General features: G+C 42.9%; 1 protein-coding gene across 2 annotated transcripts in view; it reads left to right on the top strand.

Moving 5' to 3' along the window:
- The first annotated feature begins 401 nt into the window (after nt 1-401).
- The window catches only part of hps5 (HPS5 biogenesis of lysosomal organelles complex 2 subunit 2), a 44,650-nt gene continuing 18,022 nt past the window's right edge, over nt 402-27,029 (top strand). For both annotated transcript variants that reach the window (XM_031832941.1, XM_031832942.1), the window contains exons 1-14: nt 402-574; nt 5,568-5,693; nt 7,183-7,293; nt 7,680-7,744; nt 8,410-8,602; nt 9,049-9,179; nt 9,381-9,599; nt 11,538-11,698; nt 12,452-12,630; nt 19,651-19,809; nt 20,342-20,510; nt 21,721-21,838; nt 25,686-25,841; nt 26,084-26,152. In XM_031832941.1, the coding sequence (XP_031688801.1) occupies nt 5,586-5,693; nt 7,183-7,293; nt 7,680-7,744; nt 8,410-8,602; nt 9,049-9,179; nt 9,381-9,599; nt 11,538-11,698; nt 12,452-12,630; nt 19,651-19,809; nt 20,342-20,510; nt 21,721-21,838; nt 25,686-25,841; nt 26,084-26,152 (1,838 nt within the window). In that variant the 5' untranslated portion in view covers nt 402-574; nt 5,568-5,585. The remainder of the gene's footprint in view (nt 575-5,567; nt 5,694-7,182; nt 7,294-7,679; nt 7,745-8,409; nt 8,603-9,048; nt 9,180-9,380; nt 9,600-11,537; nt 11,699-12,451; nt 12,631-19,650; nt 19,810-20,341; nt 20,511-21,720; nt 21,839-25,685; nt 25,842-26,083; nt 26,153-27,029) is intronic.

Here is a 27,029-nt window from a genome sequence, read left to right as displayed (position 1 = left end):
TGTTTCAATCAATAGAGGGTTGCTAATGGACTGCACCACTAACCCAACACTTGCCTATGAAGTGTGCCTGCGCCACTGAAAGTAGTGCACACTCACAGAAACAAGATGCGGGGGGGGGGGGATTATCTTTTCATGAACCTAAAACACAAGATTTATTTTGATTTATTTCTACAAGTATTATTATGCACAGTAAACTAATCAGCCATGTCTTAATCTACACACTGACAAACCATCACTTAGGATTTTATTTTAGCTGACAAACGAATGACCATGGTTACATTCATTTAAGAACTCTTGGATTTAAACGTCAAATAAAGCCATTTTTTAGGGGGGTACTGAACAGTCTAGTGTAGTAGGGACACACCTCCTTGAAAGAATAGTACCAGTAAATTCAGACTTTTCAGGAAGTGTGTCCCATCACAACCGGAGGCGGAGGAGTCGACAGTTCATTCTAGCTAGAAAGTAAACAACTCACGTTAGTTAAACACACACACAGCTAAGGACATGAACTGATCGTAAACTGTGTATCACGAAGATTGAATCGCGATTTAAACAGCGGGGACTGTAATGCCTGGTAAGTTTGTGACAAAACTAAACAAACGATTGCCTAGCCGCTAACGTTAGCTCGCTAACTTTCCCTACCCATCGCAAGCGAGACCGCTTGGTTAACTTAACGTGTACCTATCAAAACAATAATAACATTTGATAATATGGACAGTGGTCAGTCAGACACAAAGCTGACTATTCAAAAACAAATAAACGGAACTTAGTTTGCGTTTTTACACTTTAGATAGAGAAGTTATGCGATTTATTTTCCATTGTGGAGGCACTTTCCCCACTACGCAGGGTCCCGTGATGCCCAGCCATCGTTAAAGGACATTTATTCGTACACCACCTATACCGACACCCCCCCTTTAAAGGTTACAAATGCTTTCAAATCAAGCCTAAACCAGTTACTTTCAGATGGACATCTAAATTCAATGTAAAGTGAACAAAAGCCTAACGTAGTCTCTACACAGTTGTCACAGCAAGCAATTGTTACTTTCATTATCTAATGTAAGCTGTGGCAACTGGCTGCATTGTTGGAATGTGAACGTTTGTCAAGTTCTTTTGCAGGGAACTAGTTGTCAGATATGGTGGTTCAAAGTCATTTACAGCAAAAACCCTTTAGCTTAGTTTCAGAAATTAAACGTTTTTATTTATTTTTTTGCTGATCATACATTTCTCAAAAGTTGTTTTTCCCCTTAATATGCATTAGTGCTTTTTACAGTTATCTTTTTTTTTAAACTCTTGGTAGCTGGTGGGGGGAAAGTGGAGTCATGATGTTTCCATTTGAGAGGAGGATGGTGAGAGTCATATGACAGAAGGCAGCTGAGGGTTGGCTAATACTGGTAGGTCACTATAAAACTTCCCTGTTGCGGGAAAACGCAGACGGAATCCAGACAAATTAAATGGGAATTAAACTATATTCAAAAATGTATTGAACTTAGTAGGAAATAAACAAACAATGTTTTTTTTTTTTTACTTATTATAAAATGCATCAGTGACTCGTATTTTCCTACAACTGTTTGAAACTGATCAGGAATGCTCCTGTCTGTGTCCGTTATTCCAGAGGACAATTTGGACGAGCTATATTTTTTTTCCCCAAACTTCCCCCTGTAATTATTTCTAGTTTTTAGTTTTCATAAAATTGACAGTTAAGACAGAAACCTGGAGTTCTTTTTTCTAGGCGTGAAGATATTTCAATAAATCCAGGCGATAACAGGTTGCTACACTGAGTATTCCACCCTTTTTACTCTCTCAAGTGTCTAAACCAAACCTTCTTTGGTGTGGTGTCGCAATAATGTTTAAATTGAGGAAGTGTGATCGTAATCATTTGGTTATTTTAGTGATCCGCAGTACTTCCCAAATGCCCCCCCCGGGTCTTCAGATGTAAGCTAAAAAGTGCAGTTGCACTTGAGATGCGTTTTAATAAAGGCTATGGATGAGAAATGTAATTTATAATTTCTAAACGTTTAGGTCAGTTGTATGCTGCTTCGCAATCTATTAACAGCAAGGGTTGCATTAAATGTGCGCAATATTTTTTTACTGATGCATTATGGCAATATTCAATTCACACGCACAAAACAGAAACACAAGCATTCACTGTGAAAGTTGATACGTGTAGGCCATTCATATATAATAGTTCATGCGTAGCACTTCGTTCATTTTATCGAATCGGTTATTGTTTTCTTGCTCAACCGGTGAGCAACACCTGTCAAACTCGGACATTTCTCTCAAAACACAGGGATGTCAATTCGCACGGGACTAGTATTATCAGAGGAGCTTGGAGTTCGCCCCCCAAAAAACTGTAAATTATTCAGGCCGGAATTGTTACTCTCCTGCCGTAAAAATGACTGCCATGGCAGATTCGGACGGGATTTAAATAACTGATGTGGTGTTTAGGGCTCGTGCACATAATTCCATTACTCGACCTCCACCCAGTAAAACTAATCGCGGGATGGGATACATTTTACCGGGCTGGTCATTTTAGTTATGTGCACGAATACAATCCACATTCGTAATTTTAGTCCCGTCCGAATCTGCCATGGCAGTAATTTGTACTATTATCCCAGCTCTAACTCCCAGGTCCTCTGATAATACTTATATCGTGCGAGTCGTCATCCCAGTGTTTTGAGGGATATTACAGAGTTTAACAGATGCTGCACACAATTTGTGTAAAAACATGGGAACAAATGAATGCTTAAAACAAAGCGTTATGTCAGCAGCCTACAGATGAAAAGATGATCTGTTTTGTCACATATCTAGTGCCTTACTTCTCTTTTTAAAAGGTGCCATACTTCTCTTTTAAAAGATGAAGTGGACGATATTGTGCCAATGAATTGCCAAATTAGTCAGTTAATTAAATGTCTGCATAGGTTACAGACAGTTCATTATTCTTATTGATGTACATTATTATTTTGACTTTCTCCGAACTGAAGGCCAATATTAGGCTATCATTAGACAAGACAAATATCTTCACGCCTAGAATAGCATCCAGGCTTCCGTCATTAACGGTCCATTGTGAATTAGGGGAGAGAACAAAATATTTCACCTTTATTTAACCAGGTAGGCCAGTTGAGAACACCTTTATTTAACCAGGTAGGCCAGTTGCGAACAAGTTCTCATTTACAACTGCGACCTGGCCAAGATAAAGCAAAGCAGTGAGACACAAGCAACAACAAAAATGACAGGTACATGCTGGAGTAATAATTACATAATAATACTAGTCCCGGTGTGATTAGGGTTTAGGGTTCATATCTGGCAGAATGGTGTCATGATTATTTGGATCAATTCAGTGGCCGTTTCGTTTAACACACTGCAGAGCACTACAGTAACATCGCTAACCAAACAACGCTCTCTGATTGGTGCCGCGTACAGTGTTGCCATTTTCGCGGTTTTCCAGACTTTGAAAAATATGTCACAGGGGAAAGTTTATGGGTTGCGGGTTTTGGGTTTATTTTTTAAGTTTCACCGCGGCCGCCATGTAATTTCTCTTCAAAATAAATAAATACTACTGTTAGTTGCTTCTGGCTGTCAGGCAGTGAGAGGCAGGCTGCTGCTGAGTGAGGAGGGCCGAAGCGGTGCGTGTGTTGAGAGAGCACTACAGCTATTGGCTGAGTCATTTGAGCGAGAGGAGAGGGAGCTGCACTTGGTCACGTTGTGACAACTTTTATCCAGTTGTAGGTAGGCTATTTTGATTTGTCATTATGGAGACACCTATTTGCATAAAACATATTAATACGCTAGAACTGATGCACATCAACAAATAATGGAGACAGAGCACTGGAAAATGACTTGTGCGCACTAGAGCGCATTACATACACTATCGTTCAAAAGTTTGGGGTAACTTAGAAATGTCCTTGTTTTTGAAAGAAAAGTACTTTTTTTGTCCATTAAAATAACATCAAATGGATCAGAAATACAGTGTAGACATTGTTAATGTTGTAAATGACTATTGTAGCTGGAAACGGCAGATTTTTAAAAATTGAATATCTACATAGACTAAAGATGCCCATTATCAGAAACCATCACTCCTGTGTTCCAATGGCACGCTGTGTTAGCTAATCCAAGTTTATAATTTTAAAAGGCTAATTGATCATTAGAAAACCCCTTTGCAATTCTGTTAGCACAGCTGAAAACTGTTGTTCTGATTAAAGAAGCAATAAAACTGGCCTTCTTTACTAGTTCAGTATGTGAACCATCTGCATTTGTGGGTTCAGGCTCAAAATGGCCAGAAACGAAGAACTTTCTTCTGAAACTCAGTCTATTCGTGTTCTGAGAAATGAAGGCTATTCCATGAGAGAAATTGCCAAGAAAGTGAAGATCTCGTACAACTCTGTCTACCTCTCCCTTCACAGAACAGCACAAACTGGCTCTAACCAGAATAGAAAGAGGAGTGGGAGGCCCCGGGGCACAACTGAGCAGGAGGACAAGTACATTAGAGTGTCTAGTTTGAGAAACAGACACCTCGCACGTCCTCAACTGGCAGCTTCATTAAATATTACCCACAAAACACCAGTCTCAACGTCAACAGTGAAGAGGCGACTCCGAGAGGCTAGCCTTCTAGGCAGAGTTCCTCTGTCCAGTGTCTGTGTTCTTTTGCCCATTTTAATCTTTTCTTTTTATTGGCCAGTCTGAGATATGGCTTTTTCTTTGCAACTCTGCCTAGAAGGCCAGCATCCCGGAGTCGCCTCTTCATTGTTGACATTGAGACTGGTGTTTTGTGGGTAATATTTAATGAAGCTGCCAGTTGAGGACGTGCGAGGTGTAGCCTACCTGGTTAAATAAAGGTGTTCTCAACTAGCCTACCTGGTTAAATAAAGGTGTTCTCAACTAGCCTACCTGGTTAAATAAAGGTGTTCTCAACTAGCCTACCTGGTTAAATAAAGGTGTTCTCAACTAGCCTACCTGGTTAAATAAAGGTGTTCTCAACTAGCCTACCTGGTTAAATAAAGGTGTTCTCAACTAGCCTACCTGGTTAAATAAAGGTGTTCTCAACTAGCCTACCTGGTTAAATAAAGGTGTTCTCAACTTGCCTACCTGGTTAAATAAAGGTGTTCTCAACTAGCCTACCTGGTTAAATAAAGGTGTTCTCAACTAGCCTACCTGGTTAAATAAAGGTGTTCTCAACTAGCCTACCTGGTTAAATAAAGGTGTTCTCAACTAGCCTACCTGGTTAAATAAAGGTGTTCTCAACTAGCCTACCTGGTTAAATAAAGGTGTTCTCAACTAGCCTACCTGGTTAAATAAAGGTGTTCTCAACTAGCCTACCTGGTTAAATAAAGGTGAAATAAAAATTATATATATAAAAAAAAAAATTGGTTTGATTAGACCGTGCTAGTCAGTCTTCTAGAAATACTTTTTCAATAGCCCCTTGACCAAGCTTTTTTTTAAATCTGTTGCTCAAGGGGTGTGTGTGTGTGTGTGTGTGTTTGTGTGTGTGGTGGCTGGTACTGTGACGGCAGAAAATAAAACAATATATTCTCTCTCCCTCATTTCCTTCCCATTCTCTCCTTCTCTCTAAGCTGGTCAGGACTGTAACCATGCCCATGTTACCTGTAGTGCCTGAAGTCCAGAGTCATGTGCTGGCTGAGTTTGACTGTCTGGACCCCCTGCTCTCTGCACTCCGCCTGGACTCTGGCAGGCTTAAGGTAGGTCACGCATGCACGTTATTATTAGTTGAGAAAAGTTTAGAGGTTCGACTCCAAATATTCAATTGATTTGTTGATGATATGTAAGCGGTAGCACGATATGTAAACGGTAGCAGACAGCACGATATGTAAACGGTAGCACGATATGTAAACGGTAGCACGATATGTAAACGGTAGCACGATATGTAAACGGTAGCACGATATGTAAACGGTAGCACGATATGTAAACGGTAGCACGATATGTAAACGGTAGCACGATATGTAAACGGTAGCACGATATGTAACCCAACATTCAGCTGGTAGTGACAAACCTACCAGCTCTCTAGATAGTTGGAGAAACCATACCTTCCAGCTCTCTAGATAGTTGGGGAAACCATACCTTCCAGCTCTCTAGATAGTTGGGGAAACGATACCTTCCAGCTCTCTAGATAGTTGGGGAAACCATACCTTCCTGCTCTCTAGATAGTTGGGGAAACCATACCTACCAGCTCTCTAGATAGTTGGGGAAACCATACCTTCCAGCTCTCTAGATAGTTGGGGAAACCATACCTACCAGCTCTCTAGATAGTTGGGGAAACCATACCTTCCTGCTCTCTAGATAGTTGGGGAAACCATACCTTCCTGCTCTCTAGATAGTTGGGGAAACCATACCTTCCTGCTCTCTAGATAGTTGGGGAAACCATACCTTCCTGCTCTCTAGATAGTTGGGGAAACCATACCTACCAGCTCTCTAGATAGTTGGGGAAACCATACCTACCAGCTCTCTAGATAGTTGGGGAAACCATACCTTCCAGCTCTCTAGATAGTTGGGGAAACCATACCTTCCAGCTCTCTAGATAGTTGGGGAAACCATACCTTCCTGCTCTCTAGATAGTTGGGGAAACCATACCTTCCTGCTCTCTAGATAGTTGGGGAAACCATACCTTCCAGCTCTCTAGATAGTTGGGGAAACCATACCTTCCAGCTCTCTAGATAGTTGGGGAAACCATACCTTCCAGCTCTCTAGATAGTTGGGGAAACCATACCTTCCTGCTCTCTAGATAGTTGGGGAAACCATACCTTCCAGCTCTCTAGATAGTTGGGGAAACCATACCTTCCTGCTCTCTAGGTAGTTGGGGAAACCATACCTTCCTGTTTGATATTTAGTCTCAAATTTCAAGCAGCTGGAGGACAAACTACAAGGACAACCGGTAGAATAAGTTTAAATGCATTTTTATTTGTTCCCTCAACATTCTGACTTGTGAGGAGCATTTACATACCTTAAGGGAACATTTGTGTATATGTTTTGTCCAATGCCAATAACTTCCCATTCATTTTTGTCCAGTGCCAATAACTTCCCATTCATTTTTTGTCCATTTCAGGGGGGGAGTTCCCTTACACAGTTTTACACTCCCAATGTGTCAGGCTATGTATATATCAATGCATTGTTTATCGAAGCCTGATTTAATCCGACTGTGTTTTGAAAAGCCTCTCTTTTCTTGTCTGTCAGTGCACCTGCCTGGCTGTATCGAGGAAGTGGCTAGCTTTGGGAACGTCAGCTGGAGGGCTGCACCTCATCCAGAGGGAAGGATGGAAGCAGAGGCTCATCCTCACACACAAGGTAGCGTATATAATGTTGTTGTCTACTTCCTGGTAATAAAATAAAATAATAAACGGATTGACAGGATATATGACCTGTTTGTTGTTATTAGATAGATACTGTACATACTCCTGGTTTTATTAACATTGCACAAGCGATCCAGAACAGCACATCTCCTGTTTCTGTAGTGTGAGTCAGCTTGATGTACCAGTACACCCCCTGGACAGGACACTAGTCTATCTCCTGTTTCTGTAGTGTGAGTCAGCTTGATGTACCAGTACACCCCCTGGACAGGACACTAGTCTATCGCAGGGCCTTACCCTCAATCCGAGTGCCAGGTCCCATTTTTACGGTCTTTGGTTTGACTCGGCCAGGGATCAATAAGTGTCCTATTTCTTCTATCTCAGGAGGGATCTATCACTCAGGTGTCGTGTTGTCCACACGATGAAGACTTTATTGCTGTGGCAACAAGGTAAAAATGTTTTTAAAAATAACTCAAAGCATAGAAATGAATTTGAAGTTCACATGTTTACTCACTTCAGTGACTTCAACTTCTTCAATAAGTAAGTGTCAGGCTTTTTCAGTTTGCTTTCTTGTCTGTCTGCCTCCCAGTCTGCCTCCCAGTCTGCCTCCCTCTCTGTCTTTCTCTGCATGTTGTAGGTCATTACCTGGTTGTAGCTAAACTAGGGGTAGATTTGGGATGAAAGGTTTTCTCTCTCTCTATGTCTCAATCAGGGTCTGGTGGTGATCTGTCTGTCATCTCTCAGTCGGGGTCTGGTGGTGATCTGTCTGTCATCTCTCAGTCAGGGTCTGGTGGTGATCTGTCTGTCTGTCCTCTCTCAGTCAGGGCCTGGTGGTAGTCTGGTCTGTCTCTCTCAGTCAGGGCCAGGTGGTAGTCTGTCTGTCCTCTCTGTCAGGGCCAGGTGGTAGTCTGTCTGTCCTCTCTCAGTCAGGGCCTGGTGGTTGTCTGTCTCTCTGGTCCTCTCCTCTCCTCTCCTCTCCTCTCCTCTCCTCTCCTCTCCTCTCCTCTCCTCTCCTCTCCTCTCCTCTCCTCTCCTCTCCTCTCCTCTCCTCTCCTCTCTCAGTCAGGGCCTGGTGGTGATTTGTCTGTCTGTCTGTCTGTCTGTCCTCTCTCAGTCAGGGCCTGGTGGTAGTGTGGGAGCTTCAACTTGAGCGTCGTGGCAGACCAGAGAGGGTCAGTGTTTCCTGGGAACACCGTGGCCAGACGCTCACCTCTCTCTGCTGGGACACCGCAGCCCTCAGGGTGTTTGCTGGGGACAAAGGGGGCAAGGTGTCCTTCCTCCGCGCTGGATCCTCCAAACTCGGAAAGGTAGTGGGAAACTAACCGTATGGTCTTTGTCATGCTAACTCCTATGGTCTTTGTCATGCCAACTCCTATGGTCTTTGTCATGCCAACTCATATGGTCTTTGTCATGCCAACTCATATGGTCTTTGTCATGCCAACTCCTATGGTCTTTGTCATGCCAACTCCTATAGTCTTTGTCATGCCAACTCCTATGGTCTTTGTCATGCCAACTCCTATGGTCTTTGTCATGCCAACTCCTATGGTCTTTGTCATGCCAAATGTCTGGCATGAGAACACTGGTAATGGTTGGCTGTACAGCAAATCTGGCACCAAGCTAGGAATAGCTACTGCACTTAATGAATTGATTATCAGGTATATATTTTTTTCCCCTTCCCTATACCGTGATCTATTACAATCTCTATCTTACGTATCCTGTCTAGTCACATGATCCTTTATTCTGTGTTGTCCAGGGCTCAGCGTTTGTGATCTTCCCCGTCCAGACCATCACTACTGTGGATTCCAGGGTGGTTCAGCTGGGTTATCTGGACGGACGACTGCTTGTGTCCTCTCTCAGCCGCTGCTACCTCTGTGACACGGAGAGGTGAGTGTGGGGACATAACTGGGGGCAGTAGGCCGCCCAGATGTTACAGAAGTGTTGTGGAAGCATGTTGTTTTATATTATATATTTAACATTAAAAATATATATATATATATTTTTATAACATTTTTAATATTAGTGAGTAATATTATCTGGTCTATAAGATTAAAGGTACCACCCAGTTCCTCCTCTCACGATCCACAGGGAGAAGTTCTGGCGTGTCGGTAACAAGGAGCGTGACGGGGAATACGGAGCGTGTTTCTTCCCTCTGAGCCGCGGCGTGACCGCTGGCCAACCTCCTCTGCTGTACTGTGCCAGGCCTGGGTCTAGAGTCTGGGAGGCCAGCTTCAGTGGAGATGTCCTCAGCACGCACCAGTTTAAACAGCTGCTGGCCGTACCACCTGCACCTCTCATCAGCTACAGGTGTGTGTGCAGTAGCCTTCAGGAAGTGTTCATACCCTTTTTGACTTATTCTACAGTTTGTTGTGTTACAGCCTGAATTCAAAATGGACTGAATAGTATTTATTTTTTATTATTATTATTTTTAAAATATTTTTTACCGACAGATGTATTTTGTTTGATTATTTATTGAAAGTGAAATCCAGATATCTAATTTACATAAGTATTCACACCCCTGAGTCAATAATACTTCATAGAACCACCTTTTTTGGTGGCTATTTACAGCTGTGAGTCTTTCTGGATAAGTCGAAGAGTTTTCCACACTGCAAGATAGGCACTTTATTCATTTTTTTAATTCATCAAGTTGGTTGTTGATCCTTGCTAGTCAGCCATTTTCAAGTCTTGCCATAGATTTAAGCCGATTTTTAAATCCAAAACTGTAACTAGGCCACTCAGAAACATTCAGAGTCGTCTTGGTAAGCAACTCCGCTTTTTTTTACCCATCTACCAATAGGTTCCCTTCTTTGCGAGGAATTGGAAAACCTCCCTGGTCTTTGTGATGTGTGTGTGTATATATATATATATATATATATATATGTATGTATGTATGTATGTATGTGTATAAAATATATTTGAGATTCTTCCTTTACCTTGATGACAGCTTTGCAGACTCTTGGAATTCTCTCAACCAGCTTCATGAGGTAGTTACCTGGAATGCATTTAAATTAAAAGTTAAAAATTATTTGACCAAGATGGAGGGTGATGGAGTGCTGCATCAGATGCCCTGGCCTCCACAATCCCCCGACCTCAAGCCAATTGAGATGGTTTGGGATGAGTCTGACCGCAGAGTAAAGGAAAAGCAGCCAACAAGTGCTCGGCATATGTGGGAACTCCTTCAAGACTGTAGGAAAAGCATTCCAGGTGACGCTGGTTGAGAGAATGCCAAGAGTGTGCAAAGGTAAAGGGTGGCTATTTGAAGAATCTCAAATATATAACACTTTTTTTGGTTACTGTGTATTATTTCATAGTTTTGATGTCTTCACTATTATTCTACAATGTAGAAAATAGTTTAAAAAAAATAAAGAACAATCCTTGAATGAGTTGGTGTTCTATAACTTTTGGCCAAATAGCTAGCATTTCGATAGCACGACTGGGTAAGATGCTTCAGGAGGGCGTGTTTACGAGGCAGAGGTCCTGGGTTTGATCCTCTGCAGCTGTACATTGAATTTTTTAAATTTTTAAATTTGACCTTTATCTAACTAGGCAAGTCAGTTAAGAACACATTCTTATTTTCAATGACGGCCTGGGAACAGTGGGTTAACTGCCTGTTCAGGGGCAGAACGACAGATTTGTACCTTGTCAGCTCGGGGGTTTGAACTCGCAACCTTCCGGTTACTAGTCCAATGCTCTAACCACTAGGCCCACCCATTTTCACCTACCTCATCCCCATACTGTTTTTATTTATTTACTTTTCTGCTCTTTTGCACACCAATATCTCTACCTGTACATGACCATCTGATCATTTATCACTCCAGTGTTAATCTGCAAAATTGTAATTATTCGCCTACCTCCTCATGCCTTTTGCACACATTGTATATAGACTCCCCCTTTGTTTTCTACTGTGTTATTGACTTGTTAATTGTTTTACTCCATGTGTAACTCTGTGTTGTCTGCTCACACTGCTATGCTTCATCTTGGCCAGGTCGCAATTGTAAATGAGAACTTGTTCTCAACTAGCTTACCTGGTTAAATAAAGGTGTTCTCAACTAGCCTACCTGGTTAAATAAAGGTGTTCTCAACTGGCCTACCTGGTTAAATAAAGGTGTTCTCAACTAGCCTACCTGGTTAAATAAAGGTGAAATAAAATAAATTTTAAAAAATGAGCAGAAGGAAGCTGTACTCACTTTAAGCCGCGTGACGTCTTTTACACGAATATGTTTTTTTTTTTTTTTTTATCTGCAGAAGTGAGCCCCATTACAACCGAGCCCAGAAGAGTTCCCAGTCCATAGCCTTCCCCAGACTGTTATACTTTGGGGATCAGAACCTGCTGACGTGGACAGACTCGGCTATCTATGTCTTCACTCCTCAGAGTGGCCAGGTACTGCTGTGGACCGAGGTCAAAGGTTAGTAGCAGTAGCTTTAGGTAGTAGTTCAGCATTCTCCAGTAACAACAAACTAACTACACTGAACAAAAAATATAAACGCAACATGTAAAGGGTTGTTCCCATGTTTCATGAGCTGAAATAAAAGATCCCAGAAATGTTCTATACACACACAAATTGTATTTCTCTCAAATGTTGGGCACAAATTTGCTTTCATCTCTTCGTGAGCATTTCTCCTTTGCCCAGATAGGTGTGGCATATCAAGAAGCTGATTAAACAGCATGATCATTACATAGGTGCACCTTGTGCGGGGGATAATAAAAGACCACTCTAAAATGTGCAGGTTTTGTCACACAACGATCGTCAGGGGAGGAGTCTCAGTCTCATCCATTCCTCTGTCACCTGTTCACCTTCACTGTCAGTCATCCTTCCTGTCCAGCTACCCACACAGATTCCACTAATCATTCAATGTGTAATGGGTATTTCTGTCTGTAATAAAGCCCCATTGTGGTGAAAAACTCATTCTGATTGGCTGGGCACCCCTGCCAAGTCATGTGAAATCCATAGTTTAGAAATTGATGAATGTTGCGTTTTTATAATTTTGTTCAGTGTAGATGTTGTATTTGAGTGTACATTTCAGATCTGTGACTATTTATGTGTCCTAGATGTTTCTAGATTACCCTTCGGTTAAAAAGCCCCAAAAAGATTAATTTAATGTTCTGATAAGAAAATGGACACTCAATTATTTGTCTTTTTTTTTTTTTTCTTCTCCAGACGTGGTTGAGATAGCGGTGTACCGCAACGAGCTGTTCTGTCTCCATGGTGACGGCCGCATGTCCCACCTCTCGCTGTTGTCTGTGGAGCGGTGTGTCGACAGGTTGCTACGCAGGGAGGCGTGGTCTCTAGCGGCCACGGTCTGTGTGATGTTTCAGCATGCTATCGCCCCCAGCAGGGTGAGACTCGTATTACTGCAGGTTTTTCACCCTCAAAGTACTCTAAGGGCGTTTTGAGATATAGTTCGAATCAGACTTTTTTTTCACGTTTTATTTTTTTTCTTCTCATTTGGTTCAGTTGGGTTTCACAATGCCAAATGTCAAACTAACAAAAAGTTCCTGAACAAAACCACATATCCATGCAAGCATTTCTTTAAAGCCACTCTCAGGGCCGGCCCGCCCATTAGGCAGAATTAGGCCTTGGTCTACCCCATTCATAGACTCTAACTTCTTTAGCACCTATTGACGATAGTATCTTCCTTACAGAGGGTTTTTGTTAAGAGCCCCGACACTCGGTCTGAAACGTTGACACGTACCGCTTGTGGTCGTGTTTTGGAAACAGGGACTATATCGTTCATATCAGCCAGGAAATTAAAAAAATTAAAGGTTAAATTGATACACATCTGAGGGTTTGTGTTTCCCACACGGCCATATCTTCATGTTATAGTGTTTACTGACAGACGGAAGACAGAGGAGAACACCTGGGATAATTATCTAATCTAACGTCCCCTGAACACCTGGGATAATGATCTAATCTAACGTCCTCTGAACACCTGGGATAATGATCTGATCTAATCTAACATCCTCTGAACACCTGGGATAATGATCTAATCTAACGTCCTCTGAACACCTGGGATAATGATCTAATCTAACGTCCTCTGAACACCTGGGATAATGATCTAATCTAACGTCCTCTGAACACCTGGGATAATGATCTAATCTAACGTCCTCTGAACACCCGGGATAATGATCTAATCTAACGTCCTCTGAACACCTGGGATAATGATCTGATCTAATCTAACATCCTCTGAACACCTGGGATAATGATCTAATCTAACGTCCTCTGAACACCTGGGATAATGATCTAATCTAACGTCCTCTGAACACCTGGGATAATGATCTAATCTAACGTCCTCTGAACACCTGGGATAATGATCTAATCTAACGTCCTCTGAACACCCGGGATAATGATCTAATCTAACGTCCTCTGAACACCTGTGTGTGAATTTAACTCAGGAAGTGTAGTGGAAGTGTAGTTTAGTAGGATGGAGGCTCCATAGCTGTATGGGTCTGTAGCTACTACAGTGTAGTTTAGTAGGATGGAGGCTGTATGGATCTGTAACTACTACAGTGTAGTTTAGTAGGATGGAGGCTGTATGGATCTGTAACTACTACAGTGTAGTTTAGTAGGATGGAGGCTGTATAGCTGTATGGATCTGTTACTGCTACAGTGTAGTTTAGTAGGATGGAGGCTGTATGGATCTGTAGCTACTACTGTGTAGTTTAGTAGGATGGAGGCTGTATGGATCTGTAACTACTACAGTGTAGTTTAGTAGGATGGAGGCTGTATGGGTCTGTAACCACTACAGTGTAGTTTAGTAGGATGGAGGCTGTATGGGTCTGTAACTACTACAGTGTAGTTTAGTAGGATGGAGGCATCTAACTGCTACAGTGTAGTTTAGTAGGATGGAGGCATCTAACTGCTACAGTGTAGTTTAGTAGGATGGAGGCATCTAACTGCTACAGTGTAGTTTAGTAGGATGGAGGCATCTAACTGCTACAGTGTAGTTTAGTAGGATGGAGGCATCTAACTGCTACAGTGTAGTTTAGTAGGATGGAGGCATCTAACTGCTACAGTGTAGTTTAGTAGGATGGAGGCATCTAACTGCTACAGTGTAGTTTAGTAGGATGGAGGCATCTAACTGCTACAGTGTAGTTTAGTAGGATGGAGGCATCTAACTGCTACAGTGTAGTTTAGTAGGATGGAGGCATCTAACTGCTACAGTGTAGTTTAGTAGGATGGAGGCATCTAACTGCTACAGTGTAGTTTAGTAGGATGGAGGCATCTGTAACTACTACAGTGTAGTTTAGTAGGATGGAGGCTGTATGGGTCTGTAACTGCTACAGTGTAGTTTAGTAGGATGGAGGCATCTGTAACTGCTACAGTGTAGTTTAGTAGGATGGAGGCTGTATGGGTCTGTAACTGCTACAGTGTAGTTTAGTAGGATGGAGGCTCCATAGCGGTAAGGCTCTATAACTACTACAGTGTAGTTTAGTAGGATGGAGGCTCCATAGCTATATGGATCTGTAACTGCTACAGTGTAGTTTAGTAGGATGGAGGCATCTGTAACTACTACAGTGTAGTTTAGTAGGATGGAGGCTGTATGGGTCTGTAACTGCTACAGTGTAGTTTAGTAGGATGGAGGCTGTATGGATCTGTAACTGCTACAGTGTAGTTTAGTAGGATGGAGGCATCTGTAACTGCTACAGTGTAGTTTAGTAGGATGGAGGCATCTGTAACTACTACAGTGTAGTTTAGTAGGATGGAGGCTCCATAGCTATATGGATCTGTAACTGCTACAGTGTAGTTTAGTAGGATGGAGGCATCTGTAACTACTACAGTGTAGTTTAGTAGGATGGAGGCTCCATAGCTATATGGATATGTAACTGCTACAGTGTAGTTTAGTAGGATGGATGCATCTAACTACTACAGTGTAGTTTAGTAGGATGGAGGCTCCATAGCTATATGGATCTGTAACTGCTACAGTGTAGTTTAGTAGGATGGAGGCTTCTGTAACTGCTACAGTGTAGTTTAGTAGGATGGAGGCTCCATAGCTATATGGATCTGTAACTGCTACAGTGTAGTTTAGTAGGATGGAGGCATCTAACTGCTACAGTGTAGTTTAGTAGGATGGAGGCATCTGTAACTGCTACAGTGTAGTTTAGTAGGATGCAGGCATCTGTAACTGCTACAGTGTAGTTTAGTAGGATGGAGGCTCCATAGCTATATGGATCTGTAACTGCTACAGTGTAGTTTAGTAGGATGGAGGCATCTAACTGCTACAGTGTAGTTTAGTAGGATGGAGGCATCTGTAACTGCTACAGTTTAGTTTAGTAGGATGGAGGCATCTGTAACTGCTACAGTGTAGTTTAGTAGGATGCAGGCATCTGTAACTGCTACAGTGTAGTTTAGTAGGATGGAGGCTCCATAGCTATATGGATCTGTAACTGCTACAGTGTAGTTTAGTAGGATGGATGCATCTGTAACTACTACAGTGCAGTTTAGTAGGATGGAGGCTCCATAGCTATATGGATCTGTAACTGCTACAGTGTAGTTTAGTAGGATGGAGGCTCCATAGCTGTATGGGTCTGTAACTGCTACAGTGTAGTTTAGTAGGATGGAGGCTCCATAGCTATATGGATCTGTAACTGCTACAGTGTAGTTTAGTAGGATGGAGGCATCTGTAACTGCTACAGTGTAGTTTAGTAGGATGGAGGCATCTGTAACTGCTACAGTGTAGTTTAGTAGGATGGAGGCATCTGTAACTGCTACAGTGTAGTTTAGTAGGATGGAGGCTCCATAGCGGTAAGGCTCTGTAACTGCTACAGTGTAGTTTAGTAGGATGGAGGCTGTATGGGTCTGTTACTGCTACAGTGTAGTTTAGTAGGATGGAGGCTGTATGGGTCTGTAACTACTACAGTGTAGTTTAGTAGGATGGAGGCTGTATAGCTGTATGGGTCTGTAACTGCTACAGTGTAGTTTAGTAGGATGGAGGCATCTGTAACTGCTACAGTGTAGTTTAGTAGGATGGAGGCATCTGTAACTACTACAGTGTAGTTTAGTAGGATGGAGGCATCTGTAACTACTACAGTGTAGTTTAGTAGGATGGAGGCATCTGTAACTACTACAGTGTAGTTTAGTAGGATGGAGGCTGTATGGGTCTGTAACTACTACAGTGTAGTTTAGTAGGATGGAGGCTGTATGGGTCTGTAGCTACTACAGTGTAGTTTAGTAGGATGGAGGCATCTGTAACTACTACAGTGTAGTTTAGTAGGATGGAGGCATCTGTAACTACTACAGTGTAGTTTAGTAGGATGGAGGCATCTGTAACTACTACAGTGTAGTTTAGTAGGATGGAGGCTGTATGGGTCTGTAACTACTACAGTGTAGTTTAGTAGGATGGAGGCTGTATGGGTCTGTAACTACTACAGTGTAGTTTAGTAGGATGGAGGCTGTATAGCTGTATGGGTCTGTAGTTTTACTGATGAAAAAGACATTACAGACAAGCCTTTACAATTTACATACATTACATATTAATGTTTTTAAATGTATCTATCAGTTCCACATACATGTCAGTACACACACTCAACCAGTAGGTCACATGCCAGTACACACACTCAACCAGTAGGTCACATGCCAGTACACACACTCAACCAGTAGGTCACATGCCAGTACACACACTCAACCAGTAGGTCACATGTCAGTACACACACTCAACCAGTAGGTCACATGCCAGTACACACACTCAACCAGTAGGTCACATGTCAGTACACACACTCAACCAGTAGGTCACATGTCAGTACACACACTCAACCAGTAGGTCACATGTCAGTACACACACTCAACCAGTAGGTCACATGTCAGTACACACACTCAACCAGTAGGTCACATGTCAGTACACACACTCAAACCAGTAGGTCACATGTCAGTACACACACTCAACCAGTAGGTCACATGTCAGTACACACACTCAACCAGTAGGTCACATGTCAGTACACACACTCAACCAGTAGGTCACATGTCAGTACACACACTCAACCAGTAGGTCACATGTCAGTACACACACTCAACCAGTAGGTCACATGTCAGTACACACACTCAACCAGTAGGTCACATGTCAGTACACACACTCAACCAGTAGGTCACATGTCAGTACACACACTCAACCAGTAGGTCACATGTCAGTACACACACTCAACCAGTAGGTCACATGTCAGTACACACACTCAACCAGTAGGTCACATGTCAGTACACACACTCAACCAGTAGGTCACATGTCAGTACACACACTCAACCAGTAGGTCACATGTCAGTACACACACTCAACCAGTAGGTCACATGTCAGTACACACACTCAACCAGTAGGTCACATGTCAGTACACACACTCAACCAGTAGGTCACATGTCAGTACACACACTCAACCAGTAGGTCACATGTCAGTACACACACTCAACCAGTAGGTCACATGTCAGTACACACACTCAACCAGTAGGTCACATGTCAGTACACACACTCAACCAGTAGGTCACATGTCAGTACACACACTCAACCAGTAGGTCACATGTCAGTACACACACTCAACCAGTAGGTCACATGTCAGTACACACACTCAACCAGTAGGTCACATGTCAGTACACACACTCAACCAGTAGGTCACATGTCAGTACACACACTCAACCAGTAGGTCACTTGTCAGTACACACACTCAACCAGTAGGTCACTTTTCAGTACACACACTCAACCAGTAGGTCACACGTCAGTACACACACTCAACCAGTAGGTCACACGTCAGTACACACACTCAACCAGTAGGTCACACGTCAGTACACACACTCAACCAGTAGGTCACACGTCAGTACACACACTCAACCAGTAGGTCACACGTCAGTACACACACTCAACCAGTAGGTCACACGTCAGTACACACACTCAACCAGTAGGTCACACGTCAGTACACACACTCAACCAGTAGGTCACACGTCAGTACCGACACACACTCAACCAGTAGGTCACACGTCAGTACCGACACACACACTCAACCAGTAGGTCACACGTCAGTACCGACACACACACTCAACCAGTAGGTCACACGTCAGTACCGACACACACACTCAACCAGTAGGTCACACGTCAGTACCGACACACACACTCAACCAGTAGGTCACACGTCAGTACCGACACACACACTCAACCAGTAGGTTACACGTCAGTACATACACACACTCAACCAGTAGGTTACACGTCAGTACATACACACACTCAACCAGTAGGTCACACGTCAGGACACACACACTCAACCAGTAGGTCACACGTCAGGACACACACACACTCAACCAGTAGGTCACACGTCAGTACCGACACACACACTCAACCAGTAGGTCACACGTCAGTACCGACACACACACTCAACCAGTAGGTCACACGTCAGTACCGACACACACACTCAACCAGTAGGTCACACGTCAGTACCGACACACACTCAACCAGTAGGTCACACGTCAGTACCGACACACACTCAACCAGTAGGTCACACGTCAGTACCGACACACACTCAACCAGTAGGTCACATGGGGGAGAGCCGTTGTGTTGTGAGGTGTTTCTTTATTTGTTGTTTGAAACCAGGTTTGCTGTTTACTTGCGCTTTATAAGATGGAAGGGAGTTCCATGCACTCATAGCTCTGTATAATACTGTACGTTTCCTTGAATTTGTTCTGGACCTGGGGGCTGTGAAAAGACCCCTGGTGGCAGGTCTGGTGGAGTAGGTGTGTCAGTGCTGTGTGTAAGTTGACTTTGCAAACCATTTGGGATGTCCAACACATTGTTTCTTATAAAAACAGAAAGTGACGAAGTCAGTCTCTCCTCAACTCTTAGCCAAGAGAGACTGGCATGAATAGTATTAATATCAGCCCTCTGATTACAGTGAAGAGCAAGACGTGCCACTCTGTTCTGGGCCAGCTGCAGCTTAACTAGGTTTTTCCTTGCAGCACTTGACCACATGACTGGACAATAATCAAGAGAAGATAAAACTAGAGCCTGCAGAACTTGACCATATGACTGGACAATAATCAAGAGAAGATATAACTAGAGCCTGCAGAACTTGCTTTGTGGAGTGTGGTGTCAAAAAAGCAGAGCATCTCTTTACTACGGACAGACCTCTCCCCATCTCTTTACTACGGACAGACCTCTCCCCATCTCTTTACTACGGACAGACCTCTCCCCATCTCTTTACTACAGACAGACCTCTCCCCATCTTTACAACCATTGAATCATGACAGTTTACAATCTAAGGTCACACCAAGTAATTTAGTCTCCTCAACTTGTTCAACAGCCACACCATTCATTACCAGCTTCAGCTGAGCTCTAGAACTTAGGGAATGATTTGAAAATACCTCCGTGCTCATCTGTTTACCGTTCCCAGGCCAGGAAGTCGATTCCCATCGACCGACTGGATCACCTGAGGTCACAGCTCAGTGTGACCACCCACCTGGATCTGATTGGCCAGCTGGAGGAAGTGGTCGCCAAGCTGGAGCCTCTAGACTCCGCCTCCAGCAGTCGCAGGAGCAGCATCTCCTCTCATGTGAGTCTGCCTGGAGGTCCTGTTTGTCCCTATCAGGACCCAGTAGTTCTGAACTATTAAAGGTAGTTGAAGAGATGTTATATTGGTATCTCACGATTTACAATATGTTCAGTGTATCTTAATTTGTATAGTGTCTACATAAAGACACTTTTATAACCCATACACAACATGGCAGGGTAGCCTAGTGATTAGAGAGTTGGACTAGTAACCGAAAGGTTGCAAGTTCAAATCCCCGAGCTGACAAGGTACAAATCTGTCTTTCTGCCCCTGAACAGGTAGTTAACCCACTGTTCCTAGTCCATCATTGTAAATAAGAATTTGTTCTTAACTGACTTGCCTGGTTAAATAAAGGTAAAATAAAAAATCAAAATAAATAAAATAAAACATGCAGGTCCTGTTTGTCCCTATCAGGACCCAGTAGTTCTGAACTATTAAAGCATAACAAGCAGTGCAGAACATATAAACCTTTATGTCCTCCTTATGACTGTGTAATGAAGTCTTTGTTGGTACCCTCAATCTATTCTTTATTCAGGAGAGCTTCAACGTCCTGGACTGTGGCATCTACCGTGTCATTAGCCGGCGAGGCAGCCAATCAGACGAGGAGACCAGCTCCCTGGTCAGTCAATCGATGCTTGAGGAGGAGCGGCTGAAGGAGTTTAGCTTTGTTCAGGAGGAGGAGGAGCAGCAGGGGGCGGAGCATGGTAAGAGACCGGTGATAGGTTCTGTTTAATAACCCACCAATACCAGCCCTGAGGACGTTCTCTAACCAAACTGGGGGAGGGAGATAACAGTGTTTTGTAGCAATACGGTGGCGCGATTTCATTTTGTATGGGGAAGTCAAATGTGAAAGAAACTACTGTATAATAAACCTCTAATATCGCATTACGGATCAGACCCTTTTTTTTTCAATGTCAGACTAAAATGACATACCCAAATCTAACTTCCGGTAGCTCAGAAAACTGAAGCAAGGAGATGCGTATTCTTGATACTATTTGAAAGGAATCACTTTGAAGTTTGTGGAAATGTGTAATTAATGTAGGAGAATATAACACAATAGATCTTGTAAAAGATACAAATGCCTCCAACGACACATAAAACATCACATAAAACCTATGACAAATGCTTTCAACTAGTGGGATAATGGGCGAGGTGAGTGTTGCTGCGCTGTGGTAAGCAGTGCCCACTTTGTCAAAGGGCAGGGACGTTAAATATGTTGCTTGTCCGATTCCCAGCATGCCTCTCTCTCCATGGTGCTGTTGGAGAGGCTCGATGTAGCAGATATAAGCCTATGGTAGGAAGAATATAACACCATTTTAGTTCTGGTAAAATATAATACAAACAAATTCAAACTGTAGAACCCAGTTCCGACCATTTTGACTATAAAAATGGATTTTATCACGCAAAACTAAGCTATATTTTATCTCCGGATGACCAATCAGAGCCAGATGACTGAATGGAAGAACATTATTTACCTCCAGAGGTGAATGTATCAAACCAGTTGCCGTGATATAAGTGTTTTGTTGTTGTACACTCTCCTCAAACAATAGCATGGCATTGTTTTCTTACTGTAATAGCTACTGTAAATAGAACACCGGCAGTTAGATTTACAATAATTGAAGCTTTCTGTCCATAGAAGTCTTTCCCAGAAAGTTGGCTGTTGTTTACAACGTCATTCTAGTCACATGATCGCATATTGGACAACAACTGTCCCAGTTTAGGGACACCGATCCAGTAGTATCATCCGCTACACATTTACCACAGCAGTTTTTCTTTGGTGTTTACTGGCATCTTATTTATAGTTTTTTGGGCAGTATTATTTTTTTTAAAAGCATCGTCTGCTTGCATTCTCTCATCCTCCCTCCCTCCCTCCCTCTCATCCTCCATCTCTCCCTCCATCCCTTCTTCCTCCAGATCCCCAGAGCGGTGGTGGTTTGGAGGTTACTGAACCCAGCGGTAACCACCAGTTCCACCTCCCCATGTCATTCCGCCCCAAACACTCCCGCATCGCCCTGCAGGCCGTCAGAGACAGGTGATACACCCATCTACAGAGCCTAAAGAATCCTCTGTGACGTGATACTTTTATCAGTCCAATGCTCTGGTATATATATATATATATATATATATATAATTTTTTTTCACCTTTATTTAACCAGGTAGGCAAGTTTGAGAACAAGTTCTCATTTACAACTGTTTACCTGGCCAAGATAAAGCAGAGCAGTTCGACAGATACAACGACACAGAGTTACACATGGAGTAAAACAAACATACAGTCAATAATACAGTATAAACAAGTCTATATACAATGTGAGCAAATGAGGTGAGAAGGGAGGTAAAGGCAAAAAAAAAGGCCATGGTGGCAAAGTAAATACAATATAGCAAGTAAAACACTGGAATGGTTGATTTGCAGTGGAAGAATGTGCAAAGTAGAAATAATAATAATGGGGTGCAAAGGAGCAAAATAAGTAAATAAAATACAGTTGGGAAAGAGGTAGTTGTTTGGGCTAAATTATAGATGGGCTATGTACAGGTGCAGTAATCTGTGAACTGCTCTGACAGTTGGTGCTTAAAGCTAGTGAGGGAGATAAGTGTTTCCAGTTTCAGAGATTTTTGTATTTTTATTCATTTAACTTAGCCTTTAATTAACCACGATGAAAATCCGTAGAGGTTAAAAACCAACTTATGAATCACCTACTGATAGCCTACACGTTCTTGATAGGTGACATGTATCATTCTTTGTGTGGAAATCTTGTTGTGGCTAGTAATGAACATAATCAATATAGATATCTCTAGTTAGTCCTTTGTGAAAATAAGTTCTTTACTAACAGGTTGTATGTAGACTGAAAGAGAAGTGAAAGTCGTCATTTTAAAATAACTTTGCTTCAAGGTGAAACCAATGAAAATGCAGATGTTCACTGTGATAGGTGGAAAAAGGGAAGTAACCCTAACAACCACATTAAATAACAGTTTTTATTCAAGACTTACGTTCACTGCCTTTCGTCTACAGATACATTCGGTACGTTTCACTTCACTTACGATTCAATTCAGATTCCACATTATTACGCTGTTTGTATTGTGTTGACCGTTAATTCTGGTCTTAGTGTCTGTAGTGTTGACCGTTACTCTGGTCTTAGTGTCTGTGGTGTTGACCGTTAATCTGGTCTTCGTGTCTGTAGTTACATGTGACTGAGGTGGTGTTGACCGTTACTCTGGTCTTAGTGTCTGTAGTGTTGACCGTTACTCTGGTCTTAGTGTCTGTAGTGTTGACCGTTACTCTGGTCTTAGTGTCTGTGGTGTTGACCGTTACTCTGGTCTTAGTGTCTGTAGTGTTGACCGTTACTCTGGTCTTAGTGTCTGTAGTGTTGACCGTTACTCTGGTCTTAGTGTCTGTGGTGTTGACCGTTACTCTGGTCTTAGTGTCTGTAGTTACATGTGACTGAGGTGGTGTTGACCGTTACTCTGGTCTTAGTGTCTGTGGTGTTGACCGTTACTCTGGTCTTAGTGTCTGTAGTGTTGACCGTTACTCTGGTCTTAGTGTCTGTGGTGTTGACCGTTACTCTGGTCTTAGTGTCTGTGGTGTTGACCGTTACTCTGGTCTTAGTGTCTGTAGTGTTGACCGTTACTCTGGTCTTAGTGTCTGTAGTGTTGACCGTTACTCTGGTCTTAGTGTCTAGTGTTGACCGTTACTCTGGTCTTAGTGTCTGTGGTGTTGACCGTTACTCTGGTCTTCGTGCCTGTAGTTACATGTGACTGAGGTGGTGTTGACCGTTGCTCTGGTCTTAGTGTCTGTAGTTACGACCGTTACTCTGGTCTTAGTGTCTGTAGTTACGACCGTTACTCTGGTCTTAGTGTCTGTAGTTACGACCGTTACTCTGGTCTTAGTGTCTGTAGTTACGACCGTTACTCTGGTCTTAGTGTCTGTAGTTACGACCGTTACTCTGGTCTTAGTGTCTGTAGTTACGACCGTTACTCTGGTCTTACTGTCTGTAGTTACGACCGTTACTCTGGTCTTAGTGTCTGTAGTTACGACCGTTACTCTGGTCTTAGTGTCTGTAGTTACGACCGTTACTCTGGTCTTTGTGTCTGTAGTTACGACCGTTACTCTGGTCTTAGTGTCTGTAGTGATGACAGTTACTCTGGTCTTAGTGTCTGTAGTTACATGTGACTGAGGTGGTGTTGACCGTTACTCTTGTCTTGGTGTCTGTAGTTACATGTGACTGAGGTGGTGTTGACCGTTACTCTTGTCTTGGTGTCTGTAGTTACATGTGACTGAGGTGGTGTTGACCGTTACTCTTGTCTTAGTTACATGTGACTCTGTCACTGACTGTACCAGGGTTTCTTTTTCAAAACAGTGTTGCCATGTCTTGTGGTCAGGCAATGTCAAGATGTTTTTATTTAACATTTATTTAACCAGGTCAGTTAAGAACAAATTCTTATTTATAATAGCGGCCTACCAAAAGGAAAAGGCCTCCTGCGGGGACGAGGGCCCCGGGATTACATTAATTTAAAATATAGGACAAAACACACATCACAACAAGAGAGACAACACAACACTACATAGGAGACCTAAGACGACAACATAGCAAGTCAGCAACACAACATGACAACACAGCATGGTAGCAGCACAACATGACAACACAGCATGGTAGCAGCACAACATGACAACACAGCATGGTAGCAGCACAACATGACAACACAGCATGGTAGCAGAACAACATGACAACACAGCATGGTAGCAGCACAACATGACAACACAGCATGGTAGCAGCACAACATGACAACACAGCATGGTAGCAGCACAACATGACAACACAGCATGGTAGCAGCACAACATGACAACACAGCATGGTAGCAGCACAACATGACAACACAGCATGGTAGCAGCACAACATGACAACACAGCATGGTAGCAGCACAACATGACAACACAGCATGGTAGCAGCACAACATGACAACACAGCATGGTAGCAACACAACATGACAACACAGCATGGTAGCAACACAACATGACAACAACATGGTAGCAACACATGACAACATGGTAGCAACACAACATGACAACAACATGGTAGCTACACAACATGGTAGCAACACAACATGGTAGCAGCACAACATGGAAGCAACACAAGATGACGACAACATGGTAGTAACACAACATGACAACAACATGGTAGCAACACAACATGACAACAACATGGTAGCAACACAACATGACAACAACATGGTAGCAACACAACATGAAAACAACATGGTAACAACACAACATGACAACAACATGACAACAACATGGTAACAACACAACATGACAACAACATGGTAACAACACAACATGACAACAACATGGTAACAACACAACATGACAACAACATGGTAACAACACAACATGACAACATGGTAGTAACACAACATGACAACATGGTAGTAACACAACATGACAACATGGTAGCAACACAACATGACAACAACATGGTAACAACACAACATGACAACAACATGGTAACAACACAACATGACAACAACATGGTAGCAACACAACATGGTAGCAGCACAAAACATGGTACCTACATTATTGGGCACAAGACAACGGCACGAAGGGTAAGAAGGTAGAGACACCTTAAACTGTCGTATGGTTTTGTCTGTTTATTCTTTACTTACTACAGATACTCTACTTATGATGTGTCCTGTAGGAAAGATAAAGAGCTATATATATTTTATTTTATAAAATGTTTACTGGGTCTATGTCATAAGCGACTCCATACTCCGTAGATAAAGGCACTACTTTAGACCAGGGGACGGTGGCATTTCAGAGTGGGCTGGTGTCACAGCAGAGCTTTCTACTACAGCCTAGATTCTAACTGTCCTGTGTGTCTTTTCCTCAGTGTCTCCAGTTTTGTGAAGAAGACTACTGAGAAGATCAACACTCTCCAGATGAACTCTGACCTCTGGCCACGTCCCCCTGACCCTAAGGACGGGGGTCAAGGACATGTGGAGGCCGTAGCTACCACTGTACCGTTCCCAGAGGACGGTGACCACGAGTGAGTTGAGATATTGGCTTGCTTTTTATCTTCTTGTTCTGATCTATACTATTGATTCTATATACTAACTATTGATTCTATATACTATTGATTCTATAGTCTATAGTCTGTCTTGGACAGCTTTAGCGATGTCCGTGCAGTAGGAAGCTGTCGTAATTTTCAAAGCAATGAAATGGATTTGATGCCAGACCAAATTATTGTCTCCCCCCCCCTTATATTCCCTTGTGGTGTGTTTTACCCAGGGAGTGTCTGGACCCAGGAAATGCAGAGACTGATCAACAGGACCTGATAACGGCTACAGAGAAAGGAATGTGAGTACAGAGCAACACTACAACCCTGTTTATTATACAAGACTGTACAGTACATGGTAACACTACATACCCCTCTAGGACATGGTAACCGTAGATACATACCCCTCTAGGACATGGTAACCCTAGATACATACCCCTCTAGGACATGGTAACCCTAGATACATACCCCTCTAGGACATGGTAACCCTATATACATACCCCTCTAGGACATGGTAACCCTAGATACATACCCCTCTAGGACATGGTAACCCCAGATACATACCCATCGAGAACATGGTAACCCTAGACACATACCCCTCTAGGACATGGTAACCCTAGACACATACCCCTCTAGGACATGGTAACCCTAGACACATACCCCTCTAGGACATGGTAACCCTAGACACATACCCCTCTAGGACATGGTAACCCTAGATACATACCCCTCTAGGACATGGTAACACTAGATACATACCCCTCTAGGACATGGTAACCCTAGACACATACCCCTCTGGACATGGTAACCCTAGACACATACCCCTCTGGGACATGGTAACCCTAGATACATACCCCTCTAGGACATGGTAACCCTAGACACATACCCCTCTAGGACATGGTAACCCTAGACACATACCCCTCTAGGACATGGTAACCCTAGATACATACCCCTCTAGGACATGGTAACACTAGATACATACCCCTCTAGGACATGGTAACCCTAGACACATACCCCTCTGGGACATGGTAACCCTAGACACATACCCCTCTGGGACATGGTAACCCTAGATACATACCCCTCTAGGACATGGTAACCCTAGATACATACCCCTCTAGGACATGGTAACCCTAGATACATACCCCTCTAGGACATGGTAACCCTAGATACATACCCCTCTAG

The sequence above is a fragment of the Oncorhynchus kisutch genome, linkage group LG10, assembly GCF_002021735.2.
Source record: "Oncorhynchus kisutch isolate 150728-3 linkage group LG10, Okis_V2, whole genome shotgun sequence".
In the NCBI taxonomy this organism is placed as follows: domain Eukaryota; kingdom Metazoa; phylum Chordata; class Actinopteri; order Salmoniformes; family Salmonidae; genus Oncorhynchus; species Oncorhynchus kisutch.
The sequence above is the reverse complement of the archived record's forward strand: the minus strand, read 5'-3'. Positions and strand labels throughout refer to the sequence as shown.